At 45.3% G+C, this 25,081-nt stretch overlaps 2 protein-coding genes across 4 annotated transcripts in view; one reads left to right on the top strand and one right to left on the bottom strand.

Moving 5' to 3' along the window:
• prdm4 (PR domain containing 4) overlaps positions 1-6,837 on the top strand; it is a 34,202-nt gene extending 27,365 nt beyond the window's left edge. For all 3 annotated transcript variants that reach the window (XM_072484671.1, XM_072484669.1, XM_072484670.1), the window contains exons 11-13: positions 1,311-1,479; positions 4,890-5,185; positions 6,442-6,837. In XM_072484671.1, the coding sequence (XP_072340772.1) occupies positions 1,311-1,479; positions 4,890-5,185; positions 6,442-6,512 (536 nt within the window). In that variant the 3' untranslated portion in view covers positions 6,513-6,837. The remainder of the gene's footprint in view (positions 1-1,310; positions 1,480-4,889; positions 5,186-6,441) is intronic.
• Positions 6,838-7,610: 773 nt separating this feature from the next.
• On the bottom strand, positions 7,611-23,818 carry ndufb2 (NADH:ubiquinone oxidoreductase subunit B2). The gene is made up of 4 exons (XM_072484668.1): positions 23,642-23,818; positions 13,231-13,375; positions 8,730-8,826; positions 7,611-7,701 (listed from the first exon to the last, which is right to left on the bottom strand). Exons 1-3 carry the CDS (start codon positions 23,728-23,730, stop codon positions 8,752-8,754), a joined length of 309 nt encoding a protein of 102 aa, XP_072340769.1. The 5' UTR covers positions 23,731-23,818; the 3' UTR covers positions 7,611-7,701; positions 8,730-8,751.
• Between the last annotated feature and the right edge of the window lie 1,263 nt (positions 23,819-25,081).

Raw genomic sequence — 25,081 nt, 5'->3', positions numbered from 1 at the left:
TGAGAGTGCAACGAGGGTGGGAATAGTGGGAGAGGCCAAAAATGAGAACCGCGCCGGGCGCCAAACCATTTGCAATGCAACCGGCCCATTCCTAGATGATGTCAATCTCCATGAGTGCAGTTGGAACTGCACTCATCCAGGCACGTGGAGAGTATTCAACCACACTCCTGACGTGTTCCTTGTAGATGTTGGACAGGTCTTGGGGAGTCAGGAGGTGAGTTAATCTCTGCAGAATTCCCAGCCTCTGACCTAGTCTTGTTTCCACAGTATTTATAAGGCTGTTCCAGACGTTAACCCCCAGGATGTCGACCGTTGGCAGATTCAGCAAAGGTAAAGTCATTAAATGTCGTGAAAGATTGGTTAGATGCTCTCTTGTTGGAGATGGTCATTGCTTGGCACATGTATAGCACAATGTTATTTGCTATTTAACAGCCCAAGTCTGAATGTTATCCAGGTGTTACTGCATATGGATACAGACTGCTTTAGTATCTCAGAAGTTGTGAATAGCATTGAACACTGCAATCATCAGTGAACATCTCCATTTCTGACATGGAGGGTACCACATTTGTCCACATAGCAGTAATTAATCGTTGAAGTACTTCCTTCGGAACGATGCTATGAAGTGTCACAAAAACAGCTTGCATTTATGTGGTGCCTTTAATGTGGAAAAGGCTCTTCAGAGATTCGTGAAGATGTAAATGTCTACCCTAAGGTGGTGTTAGGCAGAATGACTAAATGCTTGGTCTAATTCATGGATTTGAAGAGGGGCCTTAATGAAGTTGTGGGTGGAGAGGCAGAGAGGGGTTTAGGAAGGAAATTTCAGAGAAAGGGGCCTGTTTATGGTGAGGCAAAGGGAGGAAGAATGTTACAGGTAAGATTTCAAAAAAATAGATAGATCATGGAGGGGAATGGTGGATTTGTAAGGCTAGAGAACGTTACAGCGATCGGGAGGGACAAGGCCAGGAAGGGATTTAAACACCAGGATGAGGATTTTAAATTTGAGCATTGGGGAAGCAGGAGCCACTACAGGTCATCAAGGACATGCAGGAGAGGTTAATTATAGCACTGTTTTGGAGGAGTTGAAGTTGAAAATATTTGGTGCCTCGATGGCCAGCTATTGGAATAGCTGAGTCTGTGTGTGACCAAGGCATGACTGAAAGTTTCAGCAAGTAAGTAAAAGTTTATTCTTCCTTTGAACTAAAACATAAGAAAGATAATAGGAAATTGACACAAATAAATGCTATGCAGTGAAGTGGCTGATATCTTAAATAACTTTAAAAAAATATATACATATTTACATTCACTTCCAGGTCAAAAGAATTACCGCTGTGAAATGTGTGACAAGTCTTTTACTCAGAAAGCTCATCTGGCCTCTCACATGATAATCCACACAGGGGAGAAGAACCTTAAATGTGATTATTGTGAAAAAATGTTCATGCGACGACAGGACCTTCGGCAGCATGTGCTGACCCACACACAGTAAGTCACCTGTTAGCTGCTTTAAATCTGGCTCCACCTTCCTGTTAGCACTGAGCATTTGGTACGGGTATTTGCGCAATCTAGTGTACCAATTGGATGTAAACTGGATCACAACATACTTTCCAGATCAGGGTTTCCCAAACCTTTCAAGCCAAGGTAACTCTTGGCTTGACCTGCCAAGAGTACTGATGGAACCCTTAAGAATCATTCTTATTATGCTGAAGAATTAAATCACATATTAATAGTTTTTGCACAATAAGTACATACAAAAACAAATTTAGCAAAGTATTTTCTATTTCTTGTATGTACACTTATTATAATTTATAAAATTTCTTATTTAACAAATACTTAAGTCTTACCTTTTTGCCATTTTCACTGGGAGAAGTGATGCTGCTTCATTGACTCACAAATTCATTTAATATTAGGTAAAGATGTGTGGGTCTCAACCTCACACCCCAAAGATGTGCAGGTAGATGGATTGGCCAAGCTAAATTGCCCCTTAATTGGAAAAAAATAATTGGGTCCTCTGAATGTATAAAAACAAATTAGGTAACCGTGAAGTTGCCATAGTCCCATGTGACCATAGGCTGCTTTCCCCTTTGAGGGGGAGAGCTGACTGGTGGTGATTTAACCTGAGGATCACCACACCTCCGGCGCGGGGCAAGGTTGTGAAGGCAGGGCTTTCATGAATAATCCAAGTCGGTACGGGAATTGAACCGGGCCTTGCTCTGCAACACAAACCACCTGTCTAGCCAAGTGAGCTAAATGGCTTAATATTAGGAGTGCTGCCGAAGAGCTGGATTCTCATGTCGGACACGCTCACAGACTCACACTCAAAAGAAACACACACATCTCTCACCCCATTCCCCCGGGTCAGACTCACTCTGTATCTCAGGTTGGTCTCATCCCAGCCTTGGCTTCTCCTCCTGCTTGTGGCTGCAGCCTACCCAACTCCGTTTATTCCAATTTTGCTCTCACCCTTGCCCGTGACTTTCAATAATGACTTTGCTGGCTATTTCCTGCTCAACTAATTGGAAGCCAGCTTCACAGTGCATTGGCTGCTGATGGGCTATCTAGTGTGTCTATTAGTAGCCAACGTAGTGTGAAAACCTCCTTTGATTGGACAAGCTGAGAGGACAGCTTTTTTCAAATTTAAAATGGCTGGATCACCCCGGAACCCTTGGGTGAATGCTGTGGAACCCAGTTTGGGAAACTGCTCTAGATAATTCTCTCAACACTCAACCACTTCCGCTACTCCTTCAGCATAGCTGCAAGAAGCAGCATTGTATGCAGTTGACCAGCAGTGCACTATTTGTGCTTTTCTTGACAGTAGCAAAGACACCTGGAAAAATACATTGTGATCCTCTTAGTCACCATTTTGCAAAGCAAATGCTTAACATTTTACACGTAGAAACTACTTGACACAATCTTGTTCTACATTTGTAGTGCTACTATGAAACACGAGCTTCTTGCACCACATTTCTAATTATAAGATTTATTGGATTATTATTTGGGCATGATGCAAAACTGCAAGTCTTAAGGTTTAATTTAACTTTTACATTGGAAAAAATCCTCCAATTAACATATGTTCTCTGTGATACAATATAATGATGCACCCATTAATCATGCACACATAATTAATAATCTATTATTACATTTTTTAAAAGATGACCGGTCACACATTCACTAACCCCAATAACAACTCTGCATGCCAAAGAGAACTTGTTAATTTACACCATACTATCAGCAGTGTGGGATTGGCCATGTAATTTTCCCCATGCTCCTCGTCCAGTCAGTAATATTTGTATAACTGAACAATTTACCATGAGATATTCATTTTAAAAAAAAATAATTTTTCCTTTTCTGAGTTACCAAGCCAGGGCTCAGAGTGTGGGTCAAGTGCGAACCCCTAATCCAGCTCCAAAAAACTAATTCAAATTGAATCGAATTCATGGTCCCCACAAGAGAGACATACCAGATCTGAACCCAAAGGCTCAATCTACAGACACTTGATCTTAGCCAAAAGGCCGAGAAGCGATCCATGAGATGTTCATAAGACTACACATTCATTAACGTGCATCATTTCCAAAATGTTGGGTGGACTTCCTTAGGCCTTATTTCCCTTCAGTATTTACCAGGGAGATAGAACAGGTAGACATGACATTAAATGTTGAGATGAGTAATGAGATAAGTGCATTTAAAATTAAGCAGCTGAAGCTGATGTTGGGCCTCAGACTCAACCCTGAGGATTTGCTGTAGTTTTCCTGGAATGGAGATGTGGCCTTCAACAACTACAACCATCTTTCTCTGTGCTAGTTATGACTCCCGTCAGTGAAACGTCCCCATCCGAATTCCCATTGACTTCAATCTTGCTTGGGCTCCTTGACGCCACACTCTTGTCAAATATTGCCTTAATGTCGAGGGCAATTACTCTCCCCTCGCCTTTTTTACTTCAGCTCTTTTGTCCATGTTGGGACCGAGGCTGTAAAGCGGTGATACCAGAAAAAGGTGGGGATACATATCAAGAAAGGATTACAGGCTGGGCATCTTTTCTCTTGAAAAAAGGTTGACGGGTGATCTAATGATTTTAAAATTAGGAATAGTTTTGATAGAGAGACAATGTTTCCTCTTGCAGGGAAGAGCATAACTGGAGTACATCAATACAAGATGGTCACAAGTACAACTTGCTACCACAGGAACTGGTTGACGGGAAGAGTATAGATGCGTTTAAGGGGAAGCTAGGCAAAGATTTGAGGGGCATGGTAGATTTAAAGGAAAAGAAATGGGTGGAATGGCTTGCTCCTCTGCTGTACATCCTATGTAACGTAATTGTGTCCCTCCCACAAGCAGAAATGAGATGATTAGTTGATGTTTTTGATTTTGCTTGAAGAATCTGGGCGAACTACCTTGCTCTTCCTCGAATAGTGCCGTGGGATATTTCTTTATGCGAACTGAACAGACAGCCTTGGTTTAATGTCATCCAAAAGACTCCAGTTGTGACTAAGCAACGTTCCTTCAAGTGCTACACAGAAATGTCAATCTAGATTATATGCTCAAATCACTAGAAGGGGGCTTGAACACAACCTCTGACCCTTCGGCAGGAGTATGATTGCTGAGCCCAGACCAACATCTGCACTAGGATCACCACAAGAGGATTAAAATCAGTGTCATCTGGTTTCTTGACAGGGGTAGGCCAGCCTCAAACATGACAGAATTCCTGCTCACTCATGCAAGTTGCCATGGATTCCAATGATGGGAAAATTCCAGAATAGATTAGCTGAAATTATAACATTATGGGTATTTTAGGGATGGAAGATCTTTGACTTAAAAACATTGTATCTACTAAAAATAAAAGTGCATTTTAATGAACACTATTTTTTAAAGTATTGTTTTTATATGATTTTGTGCAGAGAGCGACAAATCAAGTGTCCAAATTGTGACAAGCTCTTCTGGAGGACAACCCACTTAAAGAAACATCTCAACTCGCATGAAGGAAGGAGGGATTTCATCTGTGAGAAGTGCTCAAAGGCATACTTGACAAAATATCACTTGACTAGACATTTAAAAATTTGTAAAGGCTCCAAGACATGCCTGCCTATGCAAGATCTGGAGGAAGAGGCAGTAGATAGTGAGGATGAAGAACTGTTGCAATCTAGTGCTGGGACTTGCCAGTTGAACAATGAAGATTACACCACAGAAGACAGTGGTCAGTAGTAGTAATTGCAAGTTACTTCTGTGGTTGTCTAATAAGAGCGAAGCAGATGGGACTGAAAGCTTGGCTCTCCTTTTGAGCAAAAATGTCTTCATGGACCGAATACATATTTTCATTGTCTCAAAAATAAGTTAATGGGCGCAAACTGGGAGGTTACAGAATTGTAAATGATTGGTATAACAGAGTCTGAAGTCCATCTCCCCTTTACTAAAAAGTGCACCTAATGCAGAATTGTACGAAGCAAGAGTAGATGAGCAAATAGAGCAGCAGTGCAGCAGTAAAGTTTGTTTCAAGGAGTCTGTTACTGCTCAATATGAAACTGGTTATAAATGGTCAGATTCTAAAATGATGAGTTCCCACACAAGGTCAATCTGAACATGCAGATTTTAGAATGTATATGGATCCATATGTCTATCTTTTTATTTCTATCTAGAATCATACAAACATTTTTGAGATTGACCAGCAATAAAATTACTGACCAGAGAGTGAGCCCACAGATGCCAGCTTTAGAAACATATTGAAATTTCTGCCACATGGACAAAGGAAATAACCCTTGCTGACCTGTAGTTATTGCTGCTCTGTGAGATGGAGCATAGCTCCTGGCTGTCCATGAACGGTGATATCAAATATGAATGAAGGACTTGGTTCACATGCAAAATAATTGAGCACTTATAAACATTGCTTCATGGTATTAAGTAAAGCTGAGAGTTCATGATTGTATATTCAAGTCAAAACAGCACATTTTACTATTTTTTTAAACTCCAGATTGTGTCATCCAGGGAACCAGCCCAGTGTGCCTATTAAAATACCAGTCTCATAGCTGATATCTTGTATAGGAGCGGATTCTCTATTAACATTTTAGAAATTAACTGTTCACCATAAAACAGCTATTTGCACACTGGAGGATAATTACATTATCCTCAATTACATGGCATGTGAGACAATTCCACACATAACTGAACAGTGAGAAGCTTACGTAAATTGTAAATATCTCAATTTGTGGAGCTGCCTCATAACTATTTAGTTCTTAAAAATAAATGATTAGCAGGTAGACAGTGGATGGACAGACAAGAGGGTTGTTAGCCAAACGGACATGGTAACCTGTACATTTAGGTGTAATATATTGTAAATTTTTTCTGTAATATTTTCCTTTTATGCTCCAAGCTAATAAAACGTGAATTGGAAATACAGCATTGTTTTTATGTTAAAGGCAAAATAAATAATCTTGTGTTTCAACTTTATGCCTTTAGAAACTGATCCACAAAAAAGCCAAATTCAGTTTCTGGTATTAGAAGTCCTTTTTTCTTGGTGGTACTTGTGAAACTACCTGCTTGAGTATCTATCTGAAGAGTTGGTGAGCAGCTCGGCTTATGACAGCAAGAAGACCAGGATCAACCTCAGCAAGTAAAGTGGCCAAGAATTAATAAATAACATAGCACTCTTTTTACAACCTCCCACTACCTGCGAAAGGTTATTTGCTGCAGAGATTTGCTAAGTTTATGGAACATTGTGTTACGCAGGTCTTTGTTCAACAATCACCATTTTTCAGCTCCCTTTCACAAGATGCGTGATTCATTTGCCTAGTGAGTTCACATGAATTCTTCCCATCACATAAATGCTGCTGCCAATATGAAACAATTCCCCATTCAAACAGACAATTAAAGTGGTTATAATACTGAAGGTCAGTTTGACATTTAGAACTGTAAGATTTATTCAATATGAAAGTGCTTCTTGAAGGAGTTATTTTTAAATTGCTTTACACATTTTAGTTCTCCCCCCCCCCCCCCTCCCCAAAATTTGTAAGTTCGATATTTAAAAGTAATTGTGTGTAACCTAGTTTTGCTACTGCTCTTCAAGCCATACCCATAACCATTATTCATGAAGATCCGCCTCCTCAACAGTGCCCTCGCCTGAGGTGTGGTGATCTTCAGGTTAAATTACCATCAGTCAGTTCTCCCCCTCAAAGGGGAAAGCAGCCTATGGTCATCTGGGACTATGGTGGTTTTATTATTTTATTTTACCCATAACCAAAAATGCAATATGAATCACCTTAATAATCTCAGTAAGGCGTTCATATTAAAGCATCAATACAGTTGATTACAAATTGAAAGAATGTCTAGCTACCTAATATCGAGCAGAGGACTTTCTTTTGTGAGCTGATACTTGAAAACATTCACTGAAGTAGTAAAGACAGTTCAAGTGACGATTCTGGTTAAGTGAATTCCTACTCTTAATGGGCAGATATCGAATAAATCACTGGGGAAGACAGCTAAACAAGTTTCCAACTGCACCCCCTGCTGCCCCCACACCCAGACCAAAAAACACCAAAGTATTTATCAGAAAGCACCAATTTTGGCAGTGTATAGTGCAAAGTCACAACCAAAAATCCCGAGAGATGAAACTGCACAAAGGACAACTGTCCAGGTACTATATATATTTATTCAATTTATTTTACAATATGTCTTCTCCAGGTGTCAGATGAACTTCCCAGGGATGTCCATAAAGGAACACTGTGGAAGTAAGATACAAAACTGTGTTAAGGCATCCATGTTTTTATAAAACTACAAATATTTACAAGAAAAATCTACTGTTGCTTAATGGCTCAGCAGGTAATGTAGCACTGGGGAATTCGGACCAGAAAGGTTTAGGGTTTGATTCCTAGTCTGGCTATTATCTCACTTCTACACTTTTGCTGGGTCGAGAATCTAGAAGCAAAAATAGAGAAAACAAAATACTGCAAAGCAGACTGGCAGTGATTTTGATCCCTGCTAGAAATAGTCATCTGATTGCAGGGTGAGGACAGGATCAAATTTCATGGTGGGCCCATCACAATTAAATAGTCTTCTGGCAGTCGCTATTTTATTTTATTTTTTTTAAATATAAATTTAGAGTACCCAATTTTTATTTCCAATTAAGGGGCAATTTAGCATGGCCGATCCACCTACCCTGCACATCCTTTTGGGTTGTGGGGATGAGACCCACGCAGACATGGGGAGAATGTGCAAAGGCATGTCACTATATTAACTCACAGAACTGCTGACTCCCAGGGAAACAAATCCTGCATCAGTTACCACCGGCAGGGCACAGAACAAAATAAATTAGGATAAAAGAATCTATCGTAGTTAACTTATGAGTCTTGACCTCAACACACAAGGCCAATTTCAAAGATTATATTGACATTAGGAGGAAGGCATGTGACTATTGAATAATGGATGACAACAACATAGCAAGATTTGGCTTAGACATGACAAAGGATCCACACATGTTCTTATGTGGATGTATCTGTGTTCATTATTATGGGCAATGGTTCTAGCTTATGGTTACTCTGGTCAGCGAGGTCTCTCCTAGAAGCACCTAAAAATCTCTAGGTTTTTGGCCATCTGCCATAGTACCACCTGCGTGGCTTGGTATCAAATTTTGCTTTGTAATATTCCTGTGACATTTTATTATATTAATGGTATTACATAAATACAAGTTGTTTTTGTTGCGGGCACTTCTCCAACTTTGCAAGTATAGTCTGTAGATCCACTAAACTTACTATTCAGGAAAGCAAGTTCAAGTTATTCTTCATCAATTGGAGGGATGCCCAGTTCCTCATCAGTCCACTTGGAGGGATCAGGATAAGGAAAATGACCCTGTTATAAAACATTAGTTGTTAATAAATGAGTGGAAGGTAATAGCTTCAACACAACCTTCCCTTGAAATCAATAATAAATCCAGGAATGGATTTTGGTTACAGCTTGCTTATTTCTGCTGTAATCCTGGACAAATAATTAAAGATTAATATTAACAGGAAAAAAAATACACTCTGAAAATGCAAACTTTTACAACAGACAACTCTTCCAGTAATTTTGCTCTCTAGATAACAGGCAATGGTGGACTGTACTTTTCTATATGTACACATTAAATTAACTACTTTTTCTGGATAATGTGTTTATATTATTTCATAAAAGGTACAAATTAACTTAGTGGGTGGAATTTCCCCAAAAAATGGCCAAGTGTCAGGGTCTGACTGTAAACCGGCATTCAGCCAGGGCACTGCGTAGCCATGTTCCTCAGCGTCCGGGGGCTATACTCACCTCCGCAACCCCAAAGTGAACATAATGATGACTGGTTCTAGTTTCTTAAATTCAGTAGTAGTTTGCATCAGTATGGCGTTATGGCGACTGGGTGTGAGGATATGGCGTGAGCGAACATCACAGCGTCAAATCCGGTAAGTATATGTTAAAATATTCTAATATATACGTACATAAAAAGCAAGAGGGTAGCCAGGGAAAGGGTTGGCCCACTGAAGGATAGGCAAGGGAATCTATGTGTGGAGCCAGAGGAAATGGGCGAGGCACTAAATGAATACTTTGCATCAGTATTCACCAAAGAGAAGGAATTGGTAGATGTTGTGTCTGGAGAAGGGTGTGTAGATAGACTGGGTCACATTGAGATCCAAAAAGATGAGGTGTTGGGCGTCTTAAAAAATATTAAGGTAGATAAGTCCCCAGGGCCTGATGGGATCTACCCCAGAATACTGAAGGAGGCGGGAGAGGAAATTGCTGAGGCCTTGACAGAAATCTTTGGATCCTCACTGTCTTCAGGTGATGTCCCGGAGGACTGGAGAATAGCCAATGTTGTTCCTCTGTTTAAGAAGGGTAGCAAGGATAATCCAGGGAACTACAGGCCGGTGAGCCTTACTTCAGTGGTAGGGAAATTACTGGAGAGAATTCTTCGAGACAGGATCTACTCCCATTTGGAAGCAAATGGAGGTATTAGTGAGAGGCAGCATGGTTTTGTGAAGGGGAGGTCGTGTCTCACTAACTTGATAGAGTTTTTCGAGGAGGTCACAAAGGTGATTGATGCAGGTAGGGCAGTGGATGTTGTCTATATGGACTTCAGTAAGGCCTTTGACAAGGTCCCTCATGGTAGACTAGTACAAAAGGTGAAGTCACACGGGATCAGGGGTGAGCTGGCAAGGTGGATACAGAACTGGCTAGGTCATAGAAGGCAGAGAGTAGCAATGGAAGGATGCTTTTCTAATTGGAGGGCTGTGACCAGTGGTGTTCGACAGGGATCAGTGCTGGGACCTTTGCTGTTTGTAGTATATATAAATGATTTGGAGGAAAATGTAACTGGTCTGATTAGTAAGTTTGCAGATGACACAAAGGTTGGTGGAATTGCAGATAGCGATGAGGACTGTCAGAGGATACAGCAGGATTTAGATTGTTTGGAGACTTGGGCGGAGAGATGGCAGATGGAGTTTAATTCGGACAAATGTGAGGTAATGCATTTTGGAAGGTCTAATGCAGGTAGGGAATATACAGTGAATGGTAGAACCCTCAAGAGTATTGAAAGTCAGAGCGATCTCGGAGTACAGGTCCACAGGTCACTGAAAGGGGCAACACAGGTGGAGAAGGTAGTCAAGAAGGCATACGGCATGCTTGCCTTCATTGGCCGGGGCACTGAGTATAAGAATTGGCAAGTCATGTTGCAGCTGTATAGAACCTTAGTTAGGCCACACTTGGAGTATAGTGTTCAATTCTGGTCGCCACACTACCAGAAGGATGTGGAGGCTTTAGAGAGGGTGCAGAAGAGATTTACTAGAATGTTGCCTGGTATGGAGGGCATTAGCTATGAGGAGCAGTTGAATAAACTCGGTTTGTCCTCATTGGAACGAAGGAGGTTGAGGGGCGACCTGATAGAGGTCTACAAAATTATGAGGGGCATAGACAGAGTGGATAGTCAGAGGCTTTTCCCCGGGGTAGAGGAGTCAATTACTAGGGGGCATAGGTTTCAGGTGAGAGGGGCAAGGTTTAGAGTAGATGTACGAGGCAAGTTTTTTTTAATTTTTTTTTATAAACACAGAGGGTAGTGGGTGCCTGGAACTCGCTACCGGAGGTGGTGGTGGAAGCAGTGACGAGAGTGACGTTTTTAGGGGCATCTTGACAAATACATGAATAGGATGGGAATAGAGGGATACGGACCCAGGAAGTGTAGAAGATTGTAGTTTAGTCGGGCAGTATAGTCGGCACGGGCTTGGAGGGCCGAAGGGCCTGTTCCTGTGCTGTACATTTCTTTGTTCTTTGTTCTTATGGAAAAAAGGGCGCGAACCGGATCATGCGATTTAGCGGCCGTAATGGGATTTGTGCTGGCGGCGAATGGGCCCACTAAATCTCACCCAGTGAGTGCATTCAGTCAGAACTCTGCTTTCAACAGTCTCTCCTTACATATCTTTAATAAGTATCTAAAGTGGATCGGGCTGTAATTTTTTGCCATTGTTGAATGAGAACTGGGGTCAAGAGGAACATCAAAGGGAATTTCAAGTCTACCAATTCATAAATTTCTATTAACCTATACATCATAATCTGCCAGAATGACAAATACTACCATAACCGGACAGTTTATTGAACTCTACCGTAACCGAGTTGGCACCAAGTCCTGTGTGCCCATCGTTCCTACCTGCTCCAACCTACGCTGGCTCATATTCCAGCAAAGCCTCAATTTAAAAAGAAAATTCAAAATTGCTTTCAAATTCCTCAATGACCTTGTCTCCTCCCTATCTCTGTAAACTCCACCGGCTCCACAAACCTCTGCATTCCTCCAATACTGCCCTCATGCACCGTCCCAATTTTAACCACAAAAACTGTAACGGTACCTCCAGGTCAAAAGACTGGATTTCCCTCCTTAACTTCTCCAGCTCTCTCCTCCTTTAAGATGCTCTTTAAAACCTATCTGTCGATCAAGGTTTTGGTCACCTGTCCTAACACTTCCATACATGGCTCAGTGTCAAATGTTGTTTAATAGCACTCCTGTGAATCGCTGAGATATTTTACTGCATTAAAAATGCTATATAAATACAAGTTGTTTGAATTGAATCAGAGTACAGCACTGAAGATGACCTTGATAGTCCATCTATGTTGCTGGCTCTTTCGAAGAGCACTCCAGTTAGTCTCAATCCCCACTTTTTCCTCATATCCCTGCAACTATTTTCTCTTTCAAGTATTTATCAAATTCCCTTTTGAATGTTACCATTAAATCTATATCCAATACCCCACTGGACAGTGCATTTCAAATCCTAACCACTCTGGTTCTTTTGCCAATTCATGTTAAATCTGTGCCCTCTTATCAGCCCTCCAGCCATAGGAAACAATTTCTCTTTATTTTTATCAAATTTTTTCTTAGCCTTCTTTGCTCTGAAGAAAAACAACCCAGCTTCTCCAATCTATCCATGCCCCTCATTCCTGGAACAAATACAAGTAAAGCTCTTCTGTACCCTTTCCAAAACTTTCATGTCCTTCCTAAAGTATAATGCACGGAATTGAACATAATACTTCAGCTGGGGCTGGGCTAGTTTTATATGTAGGTTTAACCCAAGATCCCATATGCTTCTCTAACTGCTTTGATAACACTGAATGAGGCAGGACAGGCAGCATGGTGGTGCAGTGGTTAGCACTGCTGCCTCAGGGCAGTGAGGACCCGGGTTTGACCCCGACCCTTGGTCACTGTCCGTGTGGACTTTCCACATTCTCCTGGTGTCTGCGTGGATCTCACCCCCACAACCCAAAGGTGTGCAGGGTAGATGGATTGGCCACGCTAAATTGGCCCTTAATTGGAAAAATAAAAAATTTCAAAATGTTTAAAAAAGAATCTGGCAGGACTTGTTATATGCACAAACAGCCCAAGGGTCACCTTTTGGTACGCCCTGTAAAACTACCATTTAGCTCATATTGTCACTCCTCTAGTATATGCTGCAAACTTTTTCAGCATTGTTTTTCCTTCCAAACTATCTCCAACTGAATAAGTTAGGAGCTCAGATGTTTTCCATTTGCTTTGAATGTCCTTAAATTGATAATGCGTTACAGCACCAGCTAGACGTATAGCCTGGAATAACACTAAAGTACTAGAACTGGCAAAATATATTTACTTCTTTTTGCAGAACCAACTCTGAATATTCACCATGAAATTGCCAATTGTTTGAGCCAGGCAAGACTTAATTATTCCCTAAGATGAGAAGTGAAAATTATTACACTGGATGTTCATCAACTACTCACAAAGACTGCATCAGGATCATGCCACAGATGCCAGAAAATCCAGAACCACATGAAACTACTGAGAAACTCAGCCTGCAGTACTTGATTCTTGGTCAGTTGTGGATACTGTCGATATTGAGGTTCGATGTGGACCCCACCACCAGCTCTGAGAAAGGAGGGGGTAAGATAGGCATAGTTAGAAAATATATATTGCCATAGATTTACATCAAATTAATTAACATCCTGAGAAAATGGAACAAACACGTAAAATTTCCAAGGAATCCTCAAATTTCACAAACTAGACAGTGGAGAACCTCCATTAGTCTATAATATTGGGGAGCCCTTTGGCAGACAATCAAGGTTGCAGAGAAGTGAAATGATTATACCGATCAAACATTCATAGAATCATAGACTCCCTACAGTATAGGAGGCCATTTCTGTGCCAACCCTTTGCAAGAGCACCGTACTGAGTCACAATTCACCACCATAACTAATTCACCTAACCTGCACATCTTTGGACTGTGGGAGGAACCTAGAGCTCCCAGAGGAAACCCACGCAGACACAGGGGGAATGTGCAAACGCACTCAGAATTTCTTACATCTGATACAGAATTTGACGTCAAGGTGGACAGTTAATATTGTTGGTGTGGATGGAAAGAAATGCAATTTGTAACGGTCCTTCCTGTTTACGCCCTTATTTCCCCTTTCATTTACTTTTGCCGAACACTTTTGATTCATGGATGATTTATGGATGTGTGTCTTTAAGGTAGCCTGTATTTTTAATCCAAGCAGAAGGAAGCGGTGGCCTGTGCCTTTAATTCAAGCAGAGGAATTCAACAGCAGGTGAGACCACTGTGTTATAGTCAGAGATCTACAGCACAGAAAAGGCCCTTTGGCCCATTGCGTCTGCGCCAGTCAAAAACCACCACCTAACTAGTCTAATCCCATTTTCCAGCGCTTGGCCCATAGCTTCTTTGCCTTGGCATCTCAATTGCCCATCTAAATACTTATTAAATGTAATGAGGGTCTCTGCCTCCACCACCCTTTCAGACAGTGAGTTCCAGACTTCCCACCACCCTTTGGGTGAAAAGGTTTTCCCTCACATCGTCTCTAAACCTCCTGCCCCTTGCCTTAAATCTATACTCCCTGGTCATTGATCCCTCCACCAAGGGTTAAGTTTCTTCCCGTCTTCTGGTTGTGGCTATCAGGTCAGGCTGAGAAAGGGATGGGTGGGGCAGGTCTTTCACTCGGGGCTGGATGCGAAGAATAGAGGGGTTGCGATACTGGTGGGGAAGTGGGTGCCATTTGAGGCGATGAATATTGTGGCGGATAATGGAGGACGATACGTGATGGTGAGTGGTAGGTTGCAGGGGACGCGGGTGGTACTGGTGAACGTATATGCCCCGAATTGGGATGATGCCGGATTTAAAGCCTATTTCCGGATAGATTTCTTTATAATGAGTAGGGCACTAATCCCGAAAGTGGAGGGAACGGAATATTCGGCTATAGCCATCTCGGATCACGCCCTGCATTGGGTAGAGCTGGAGTTGGGGGAGGAGAGGGACCAGCGCCCGTTGTGGCGCCTGCATGTGGGACTGTTGGCAGATGAGGAGATGTGCGGGCGGATCCGGGGGTGTATTCAAAGATACATGGAGGACAACGACAATGGAGAGGTGCAGGTGGGGGTAGTCTGGGAGGCTCTGATGGCAGTGGTTAGGGGAGAGCTAATTTCCATTAGGGCTCATAGGGAGAAGAGAGAGAGGAGGGAGAAGGAGAGATTGGTGGGGGAGATATTAAGGGTGGACAGGAGCTATGCAGAGGCCCCCGTGGAGGGGCTGCTTAAGGAGCGAGGTAACCTCCAAATGGAATTTGATCTATCGACCACGGGAAAAGCAGAGGCGCAGTGGAGGAAAATGCAGGGGGCGGTATACGAATATGGGGAGAAGGCGAGCCGGATGCTGGCACATCAGCTTCGTAAGAGGGAGGCAGTAAAGGAGTTTGGTGGAATTAGAGATAGAGGGGGGAATACGGTGCGGAGTGCGGTGAGAATAAACGAGGTATTTAGGGACTTCTATGGGGATCTGTATAGGTCTGAGCCCCCGGAGGGGGGGGGGGGGGGGGGGGGGGAGAGATGCAACGATTCTTGGACCAACTGAGGTTCCCGAGGGTGGAGGAGGAGCAGGTGGCTGGTTTGGGGGTGCCGATTGGGCTGGAGGAGATGGTTAAAGGATTGGGAAGCATGCAGGCAGGGAAGGCCCCGGGACTGGACGGGTTCCCGGTTGAATTTTACAGAAAGTATGTGGACCTGCTGGGCCCGTTGCTGGTGAGAACTTTTAATGAGGCGAGGGAGGAGGGGACCCTGCCCTCGTCAATGTCCTGGGCGCTGATCTCGTTGATTTTAAAGCGGGATAAGGATCTATTGCAATGTGGATCATATAGGCCGATTTCGCTCCTCAATGTAGACGCTAAGATGTTGGCAAAGGTTCTGGCTCCGAGGATTGAGGACTGTGTCCCGGGGGTGATCCATGAGGAACAGACGGGGTTTGTGAGGGGCAGGCAGTTAAACACAAATGTGCAGAGGCTCTTAAATGTGATCATGATGCCATCGGTGGAGGGGGACGCGGAGAAGGCCTTTGATCAGGTGGAGTGGGAGTATCTCTGGGAAGTGCTTGGGAGGTTTGGATTCGGGGAAGGGTTCATAAGATGGGTCAGGCTGTTATATAGGACCCCAGTGGCGAGTGTGGCTACGAACCGGCGGAGGTTGGAGTATTTTAGGTTGTACCGCGGGACGAGGCAGGGGTGTCCCTTATCCCCCTTGTTGTTTGCACCGGGTGTTGTTATATGCTGATGACCTTTTGTTGTATGTTGCAGACCCAGTGGAAGGGATGGCAGAGGTTATACGGATCCTGAGGGAGTTTGGGGACTTCTCGGGCTATAAGCTCAACGTGGGGAAGAGTGAGCTCTTCGTGGTGCATGCGGGGAACCAGGGAAGGGGGATAGACGAGCTACCGCTGAAGAGGGCTGAGAGGAGCTTCCGATACCTGGGGATCCAGGTAGCTCGGAGCTGGGGGCCCTGCACAAGCTCAATTTGACACGGTTGGTGGAACAGATGGAGGAGGATTTCAAGAATTGGGATATGCTGCCACACTCCCTGGCGGGTAGGGTGCAGTCGGTCAAGATGACAGTCCTCCCGAGGTTCCTGTTTGTGTTCCAGTGCCTCCCAATCCTAATCCCCAAGGTTTTTTTTAAAAAACGGGTAAGCAGGAGTATTATGGGATTCGTATGGGCGAATAAGACCCCAAGGGTGTTTTTGGAGCGTAGCAGGGGGGGGGGGGGGGGGGGGGGCTGGCGCTGCCGAATCTATGTGGCTATTATTGGGCAGCTAATGTGGCGATGATCCGTAAGTGGGTAATGGAGGGAGAGGAGGCGGCATGGAAGAGGCCAGAGGTGGCGTCTTGTGTGGGTACGAGCCTGAGGGCGCTGGTGACGGCACCGTTGCCGCTTCCGCCGACAAGGTACACCACGAGTCCGGTGACGGCGGCGACTCTGAAGATCTGGGGGCAGTGGAGGCGACATGGGAGCGATGTGGGGGCCTCGGTCTGGTCCCCGATACGAGAGAACCACAGGTTCGTTCCGGGCAGGATGGATGGGGGGTTTCTGAGCTGGCATCGGGCTGGGATTAAAAGAATGGGGGACCTATTCATCGATGGGACTTTTGTGAGCCTGGGGCGCTAGAAGAGAAATTTGGGTTACCTCCCAGGAATGCTTTTAGGTACATGCAAGTGAGGGCGTTTGTGAGACGGCAGGTGAGGGAATTTCCGCTGCTCCCAGCACAAAGAATTCAGGACAGGGTGATTTCGGGTGTATGGGTTGGAGAAGGCAAGGTCTCGGCGGTCTATCAGGAACTGCAGGAGGCGGAGGAGGCCTTGGTGGAGGAGTTAAAGGGTAAGTGGAAGGAGGAGCTGGGGGAGGAGCTAGATGAAGATCTGTGGGCTGATGCCCTGCGTAGGGTTAATTCTTCCTCCTCTTACGCCAGGCTCAGCCTGATACAGTTAAAAGTTGGCCATAGGGCGCAAGTGACAGGGGTGAGGATGAGTAGGTTTTTTGGGGTGGACGACAGATGTGTGAGGTGCTCGGGGAGCGCTGGAGGGGTTCTGGAGGAGCTTTGCGAGGACTATGTCCAAAGTGGTGAACATCCGGGTCAAGCCGAGCTGGGGGATAGCATTATTTGGGGTATCGGACGAGCCGGGAATGCAGGAGCCGAAAGAGGCCGGTGTTCTGGCCTTTGCGTCCCTGGTAGCCCGGTGGAGGATTCTACTAATGTGGAGGGATGCAAAGCCCCCAAGCGTGGAAGCTTGGATTAACGATATGGCAGGGTTCATCAAGCTGGAGAAGATAAAGTTTGCCTTGCGAGGGTCTGTGCAGGGGATCTCCAGACGGTGGCAACTGTTCCTAGACTTTCTCGCGGAACGTTAGGTGGAGGTCAACAGCAGCAGCAACCTGGGGGGGGGGGGGTTGGTTTTTCTGTTTTGTTTAGGTTAGAGTGGGGCGTTTTCCTTACTGGCGTGTTTATTTGTTAAATGGGGGTTATTGTATTTTGTTAGAAATTTCATGTATAATTTTTGCTTGTTTTGTGCTTTATTTATTTTGTGTTTTGTTGAAAATCGTTGAAAATTTGAATAAATATATATTTTTTAAAAAAGTTTCTTCCCGTCTACTCTTTTGATGCCTCTCTCAATTTTATACATGGAAATCACATTGCCCCCTCAGTCTCCTCTTGTAGCCACCTAAATTGGCCAACTCCCAATTTAAAATGGCGAACGGCAAAGGCTGATGGGAAAGTCAGCCAACAAGACAAAAACCAGCAGCTGCAGGTTTGCTGTGTATTTACCTCTGCAAAAACCAGACAACATCGATACCAGCGGCAATCAGCATAACAAAGTAACAGCTATCTGCATACTGATGAGCAATCCCCGGGAACAATAAGTAACATTTTGGACACACAAAGCAAAGCCAGACTCCTCGGCGCCAGCAGGAGCCAACACAAAGGAGGTGAACGAGCACCTCAAGACCGCCCATCAATCAGGGAACTGCTCCAGTATTGGAGAAAATCGAACCAAGCGATTGGGACAAAGTCCAATCACTTGGGATCAGGTACAGGCTCCGCCCCGAAAGGCGGGAAGCCCCTGGGGACTATAAGAGTTGAGCCTCAAGTTCAAATCGCTCTCTCTTCACTGCTCTCTTCTTCCTGCCCGGGTCACCCAGCAAAAGGAACCAACACTGACCGTGACCGGTGCAGTGACTCCAGTGATCATCTAAATCGTATGTCTTAACTCAACGCTCGCTACGAGATAGGCGCTCCTAGCTACCAATCCGTACCAACTTCGAATCCCGCAGACTCAGAACCCGAACAAAAGGCCATTTGTTCCCCTGACCTGGTGGGCCAGTTCAAAGTTAAGTATAGGCCTGTTAGTTATAGAAGTAGCTTAGACGTAGAATTTGTGCATGAGTAGCGATTACTGTGTATAATAAATGTGCTTTGATTTAAATCTTACTAATCGGTGTATTGGGTTATTGATCATTACTCGGACTTGAACCTCGTGGCGGTATCATAAAGATACCTGGCGACTCGAGAGCAAAGGTAATAAAACAGAGCAATTGAACCAAGGAGAAAATCAGCAACACTCTGCTCCAAGGAAAACAATCCAAGTCTATCCAATCTCTCTTCATAGCTAAAACTCTCCAGCCCAGGCAACGTCCTGGTAAATCTCCTCTGTACCCTTTCCAACGTTTTCACATCCCTCCTATAATGTGGATTCCAGAACTGCACGCAGTACTCTGGCTGTGGCCTAACCAATGTTTTATGTAGTTCCAGCATTACTGTCTTGCTCTTAAACTCTATGCCTCAGCAAATAAAGGTAAATGTACCACATGCTTTTTAAAAAAAAGATTTAGAGTACCCAATTAATTTTTTCCAATTAAGTGTGGCTGATCCACCTAACCCTTCACATCTTTACGTTGTGGGGGTGAAACCCACACCAACACGGGGAGAATGTGCAAACTCCACATGGACAGTGACCCATAGCCAGGATCGAACCTGGGACCTTGGAGCCGTGAGGCAGCAATGCTAACCACTGCGCCACCGTGCTGCCCCGCCACATGCCTTCTTAACAACTGTATCTACTACCCTCCTACTTTCAGGGACCAGTGCACATGCACACCAAAGTCCCAAGTCTGTGCTGGTGGAAACTGAGCTGTGGACTGTTTTGGCACCAACAACAGAGATTGGTGGGACTAGGTTTGATAGATTTGGCTGGTGATCAACAATTTGTCCAAAAGGCTGTGCTCTGCCCGGTAACAGTTGGTGATTGGATCTGATTCTACTGGAATGTTTTCAGAGTCACGAGAGTTCCCATTTGCTTTCAGTTTTGATTCTGGCAACCTGATGGATGGATCTAACTAACTCTTCCCCCCCCAAAAGATCCAGCTAAACCCACTTTAGAAGGCCGCTGTGACGGCTGACTCCCTCTCCAGCAAGTCTGGTGCCATTCTCTTGGGACTGCAGAGGCCTGAAGTCAAACCATGAGCTGGAAGAAAGGTTTGATGTGAAATAAAGTGCCTCTCCAGAAAGCCGGACACAGGTGAGTACTGCATTCTTTTTCTAAACTACAATGACCCCGAGTGGATAACGGTACAAGGAAGACCATTACTGACTGTAAACCAGAGAATCAGCAAGCGTGCTGTGAGGAAATCGTGCGAAAGATCCACAATTTGAAACAAAGAATCTTATCTTTTGACCTTCATCCTTATTATTCTTTTACCCTTTTGACCTTCATCCTTATTATCCCCCCCGCCCGGTGTTTGTCTGTCTTGTGCGCGTGCGTTGAGGATGGAACAGTTAAAGTGGGTAGTAGGTATTAGTTTTTTTTTAATAAACATTTTATTGAGGTATTTATGGTTTTATAACAACAACAGAAGAAACAATGTACATACAAATATAAACATAGTGCAAAAGCCGTCTTCCTCCCTCACAGGTCCCACTTTTTCTAACACCCTACTCCAAGCTAAATTAAACCCCAACCCCACCCCTTCTTCTGACGGTTAATTTCCCCCAAAGAAGCCGACGAACGGCTGCCACCACCGGACGATCCCCAACATTGACCCTCTCAGGGCAAACTTGATTTTCTCCAGACAGAGAAAGCTAGCCATGTCAGATAGCAAGGTCTCCGACTTTGGGGGCTTTGGGTCCCTCCAAGCTAATAATATCCGTCTCCGTGCTACCAGGGAAGCAAAGGCCAGAACATCTGCCTCTTTCTCCTCCTGGATTCCCGGGGCTTCCGACACTCCAAAAATCACTACCTCTGGACTCGGTGCCACCCTTGTTTTTAACACCTTGGACATGATGTCCGCAAACCCCTGCCAGAATCCCTAAGCTTCGGGCATGCCCAGAACATATGGACATGGTTTGCTGGTCCTCCTGCACACCTTGCGCACCTATCTTCTACCCCAAAGAACCTGCTCATCCGGGCCACTGTCATGTGGGCCCGGTGAACGACCTTAAACTGTATCACGCAGAGCCTGGCACATGTTGTGGACGCGTTGACTCTACTCAACTCATCCGCCCAAAGACCATCCTCTATCTCGCCTCCTAACTCCTCTTCCCATTTGCGTTTCAACTCCTCAGTCTGCGTTTCCTCTGACCCCATGAGTTCCTTGTAAATGTCCGAAACCCTCCCTTCTCCTACCCACCCTCTGGAAACTATCCTGTCCTGTATCCCCCTTGGCAGTAGGAGCGGGAAGGTTGAGACCTGCCTGCGTAGGAAGTCCCGCACCTGTTGGTACCTAAATTCATTTCCTCTCGTCAATTCAAATTTCTCCTCCAACTCCCTCAGGCTGGAAAAGCTCCCCTCTATAAACTTATCTCCCATCCTCTCGATCCCTGCTCTCTGCCATCTCCGGAACCCTCCATCTAGCCTCCCCGGGGCAAACTGGTGATTATTGCAGATTGAAGACCAGACAGATGCTTCCACATGTCTCCTCCATTGTCCCCAGACTCTCAGGACCGCTACCACCACGGGGCTGGTGAAGTACCGTGCCGGTGGGAACGGGGGCAGAGGCGTCGTTACCAATGCCCCCAAACTAGTGCCTTACAAGATGCCGCCTCTACTCGCTCCCACACCGACCCCACCCCCCCCCCACTTCCTAATCATGGTTATATTCGTCGCCCAATAATAATTACTAAAGTTGCCCCCCCCTCTCCCGCTCAAGCACCCCTTTTTTTACTCGCAGGGTCTTACCAGCCCATACAAAGCCAATGATCACCTTATTGACCTGTTTAAAGAAGGACCGTGGAATAAAGATGGGGAGATACTGAAACACAAACAGGAATCTCGGGAGGACCGTCATTTTCACTGTCTGTACGCTCCCAGCTAGCGACAATGGGAGCATGTCCCACCTTCGGAAAACTTCCTTCATTTGGTCGACTAATCGGGCCAGATTTAACTTGTGTAGCCGTTCCCATTCCCGCACCACCTGGATGCCTAGGTACCGAAAGCTTCTCCCTACCACTCTAATTTACTGCATATTTCATGATCGTTCTTGGTATAAATAAACAGTATTGTGTTTAAACTTACAAACCTGGTGACGGTAATTATCGGGAAGTCAAGATCCAAAGAATTTGGGTATTTTTATAAGAACTTTTGGCTAATTCACTTGTATTGTGACTCTGGAACGAGTGGGGCTGTAACTGACCGCGCACTTGCCCAGGGTGTCATAAAGTTTAATAGGGTAACCGATCTGTGGAATGAACAGCTGGGATAATTACACAAATTTACATGGCATTTATTTTAAAGGACCAGAATTCATTTATTAATAAAGAGGGTCCAAGGCTACCAGTTGTAGAATTAGGGAAATAAACTAATCAAGGGTTAGAAGGACCTATGGTCTCCTATGCTAAGCAATGCTGTGCTACATTACATTTCCCTCATCACAAGTGACTGTACCGGGCAGCACGGTGGCGCAGTGGTTAGCACAGTGAGTTCCAGAGTTCGATCCTGGCCCTGGGTTACTGTCTGTGTGGAGTTTGCACATTCTCCCCATGTCTGCGTGGGGTTCACCCCCACAACTCAAAGATGTGCAGGGTAGGTGGATTGGCCACACTAAAATTGCATCTTAATTGGAAAGAAATAATTGGGTACTCTAAATTTATTTTAAAAAACAAGTGATTGTACTACAAAAATATTGTAGCACAATGGTTCGCAATGTTGCTTCACAGCATCAGGGTCCCAGGTTCGATTCCCGGCTTGGGTCATTGTCTGTGCAGTCTCTGCATGTTCTCCCCGTGACTGCGTGGGTTTCCTCCGGGTGCTCCGGTTTCCTCCCACAAGTGAGTACTGCATTCTTTTTCTAAACTCCGAAAGACGTGCTTGTTAAGTGAATTGGACATTCTGAATTCTCCCTCTGTATACCCGAACAGGCACCAGAATGTGGCAACTGGGGGCTTTTCACAGTAACTTCATTGCACTGTTAATGTAAGCCTACTTGTGACAATGAAGATTATTATATTATTGTAAAGTGCATGGGAACATCCGGAGGTGGCAAAAGGCAAGTCTTTTCTTGCTGGAAATTTCCTTCAAAAATACTTGTAAAATTTGCAAAAGTACAACTGTTATGTAAAGTGAAATACAGTTCATTATTTTTCAATACAGTTCATGACATCCTGAGGAGCCTGTACACACATTTGCAGGCTCTATTTGCAAAATACATTCATATTCTCTGGTGCACAGTGCTTGAGATATTTTCCTACAGCTTCTAGCCCCACGTCTTTCCCCATTGAGTCTTTGTAGCAACTGCCTCAAGCTTTTGAGTGACCCTCAGTAAACAGTCCTGGACCAGTGTAACACTCAATCATGGACAGTACTTTGCAAGAGAGCGTCATGTTTCAGGCAGACCAAAGAGCGTCATGTTTCAGGCAGACCAAAGAGCGTCTCAAGTTGATGCTGTGCATCCCTGGCACCAGGGCATTAAGAATCTGACAGGAATAGCCTTTTCACCAACAGCCCAAGCTACGTCTTGATGCTTATTTGAGAGTTATGTCCTAATCTTCTACAATCTGTTCACAGAACTATCCAACACAATCCACAGGGCCTTGAGAGCATTAAGTGCAGTCCACTCTTCCTTCTGTACTGGTGATCAAAGGTGTTCTCCTGCACACTGGTCTAACTGAATGAAAGGTTCTGCGGTAACATGGGCAGGTGAATCCTTTACAACACATTCCGAGGGTCTGCAGAAGAGTTTGATTCAGCTGTACAAAAGTTGTTAATTTTTACCAGAATACCCCACCTTCCCATGCCCCTTATCCGCTCCCTCCTACTCTCAGTAACCGTGAACTTGTTTTCATCCATCCGCGTGTAGATGGAGGGCTGACACTCACCTCCTGACCGGAGCTTTCCCTGAGCTCCGACCCTGCAGTAGCCGGGAACCGCCCCGCAGCACTGCCCGCAACGTCCTCACCGAGGACATATCGTCCGCGACCTCCACATTCACTGCACAACACACCAATAACAGCGGCCTCTATTGGACAATAGCAGCCCGGCAGCAACAGAAGCCTCTATTGGACAATAGCAGCCCGGCAGCAACAGAAGCCTCTATTGGACAATAGCAGCCCGGCAGCAACAGAAGCCTCTATTGGACAATAGCAGCCCGTCAGCAACAGAAGCCTCTATTGGACAATAGCAGCCCGGCAGCAACAGAAGCCTCTATTGGACAATAGCAGCCCGTCAGCAACAGAAGCCTCTATTGGACAATAGCAGCCCGTCAGCAACAGAAGCCTCTATTGGACAATAGCAGCCCGGCAGCAACAGAAGCCTCTATTGGACAATAGCAGCCCGTCAGCAACAGAAGCCTCTATTGGACAATAGCAGCCCGGCAGCAACAGAAGCCTCTATTGGACAATAGCAGCCCGTCAGCAACAGAAGCCTCTATTGGACAATAGCAGCCCGGCAGCAACAGAAGCCTCTATTGGACAATAGCAGCCCGTCAGCAACAGAAGCCTCTATTGGACAATAGCAGCCCGTCAGCAACAGAAGCCTCTATTGGACAATAGCAGCCCGTCAGCAACAGAAGCCTCTATTGGACAACAGCAGCCCGTCAGCAACAGAAGCCTCTATTGGACAATAGCAGCCCGTCAGCAACAGAAGCCTCTATTGGACAATAGCAGCCCGTCAGCAACAGCGGCCTCTATTGGGTAAGACCGAGCGAAGAGGAACCGAGTGCTGGTGGAGGCGGGGCTTGTTGTTGAATGGGGCGGTGCTTTTCTACTGGGGGCGGGGGTTGTTGCTAGGGGCGGGGTCTTTTTGATGGGGCGGTGTTTGTGGACATAGGCAGTGCTATGTGCTGCAGAGGGCGTGGTTTGCTGATCAGCGGGGTCCCTTGATGGGGTGGGATTCGCTGATGAGGCGGGGTTTGTTGATATGGGTGGAGCTTGGCGTTGGGCGGGGCTTGTTGATGGGGCGTGGCTTGTTGATATGGGTGGAGCTTGTTAGGGCGGGGCTTGTTGAGATGGGTGGGGTTTGTTGATATGGGTGGAGCTTCGTGTTGGGCGGGGCTTGTTGATGGGGCGTGCCTGCTTGATATGGGTGGAGCTTGTTGTTGGGGCGGGGCTTGTTGAGATGGGTGGGGCTTGTTGAGATGGGTGGGGCTTGTTGATGGGGTGTCCCTTGTTGATATGGGTGAGGCACTCCTCCAGCAGCAATCCCGCGCGCGCGAACCAGGATGCGGGCCACGCGCATGCGCAGTTCGCCCTAAGAGTTGAAATGGACGAAAAGCCTACTGCGCATGCGCGATCATGAGAGACAGCGTGATGACGTGTCCC

This window comes from Scyliorhinus torazame, chromosome 19, assembly GCF_047496885.1.
Source record: "Scyliorhinus torazame isolate Kashiwa2021f chromosome 19, sScyTor2.1, whole genome shotgun sequence".
NCBI classification, from domain to species: domain Eukaryota; kingdom Metazoa; phylum Chordata; class Chondrichthyes; order Carcharhiniformes; family Scyliorhinidae; genus Scyliorhinus; species Scyliorhinus torazame.
Note: the sequence above shows the minus strand (reverse complement) of the source record. Positions and strands in the feature narration are given on the sequence as shown.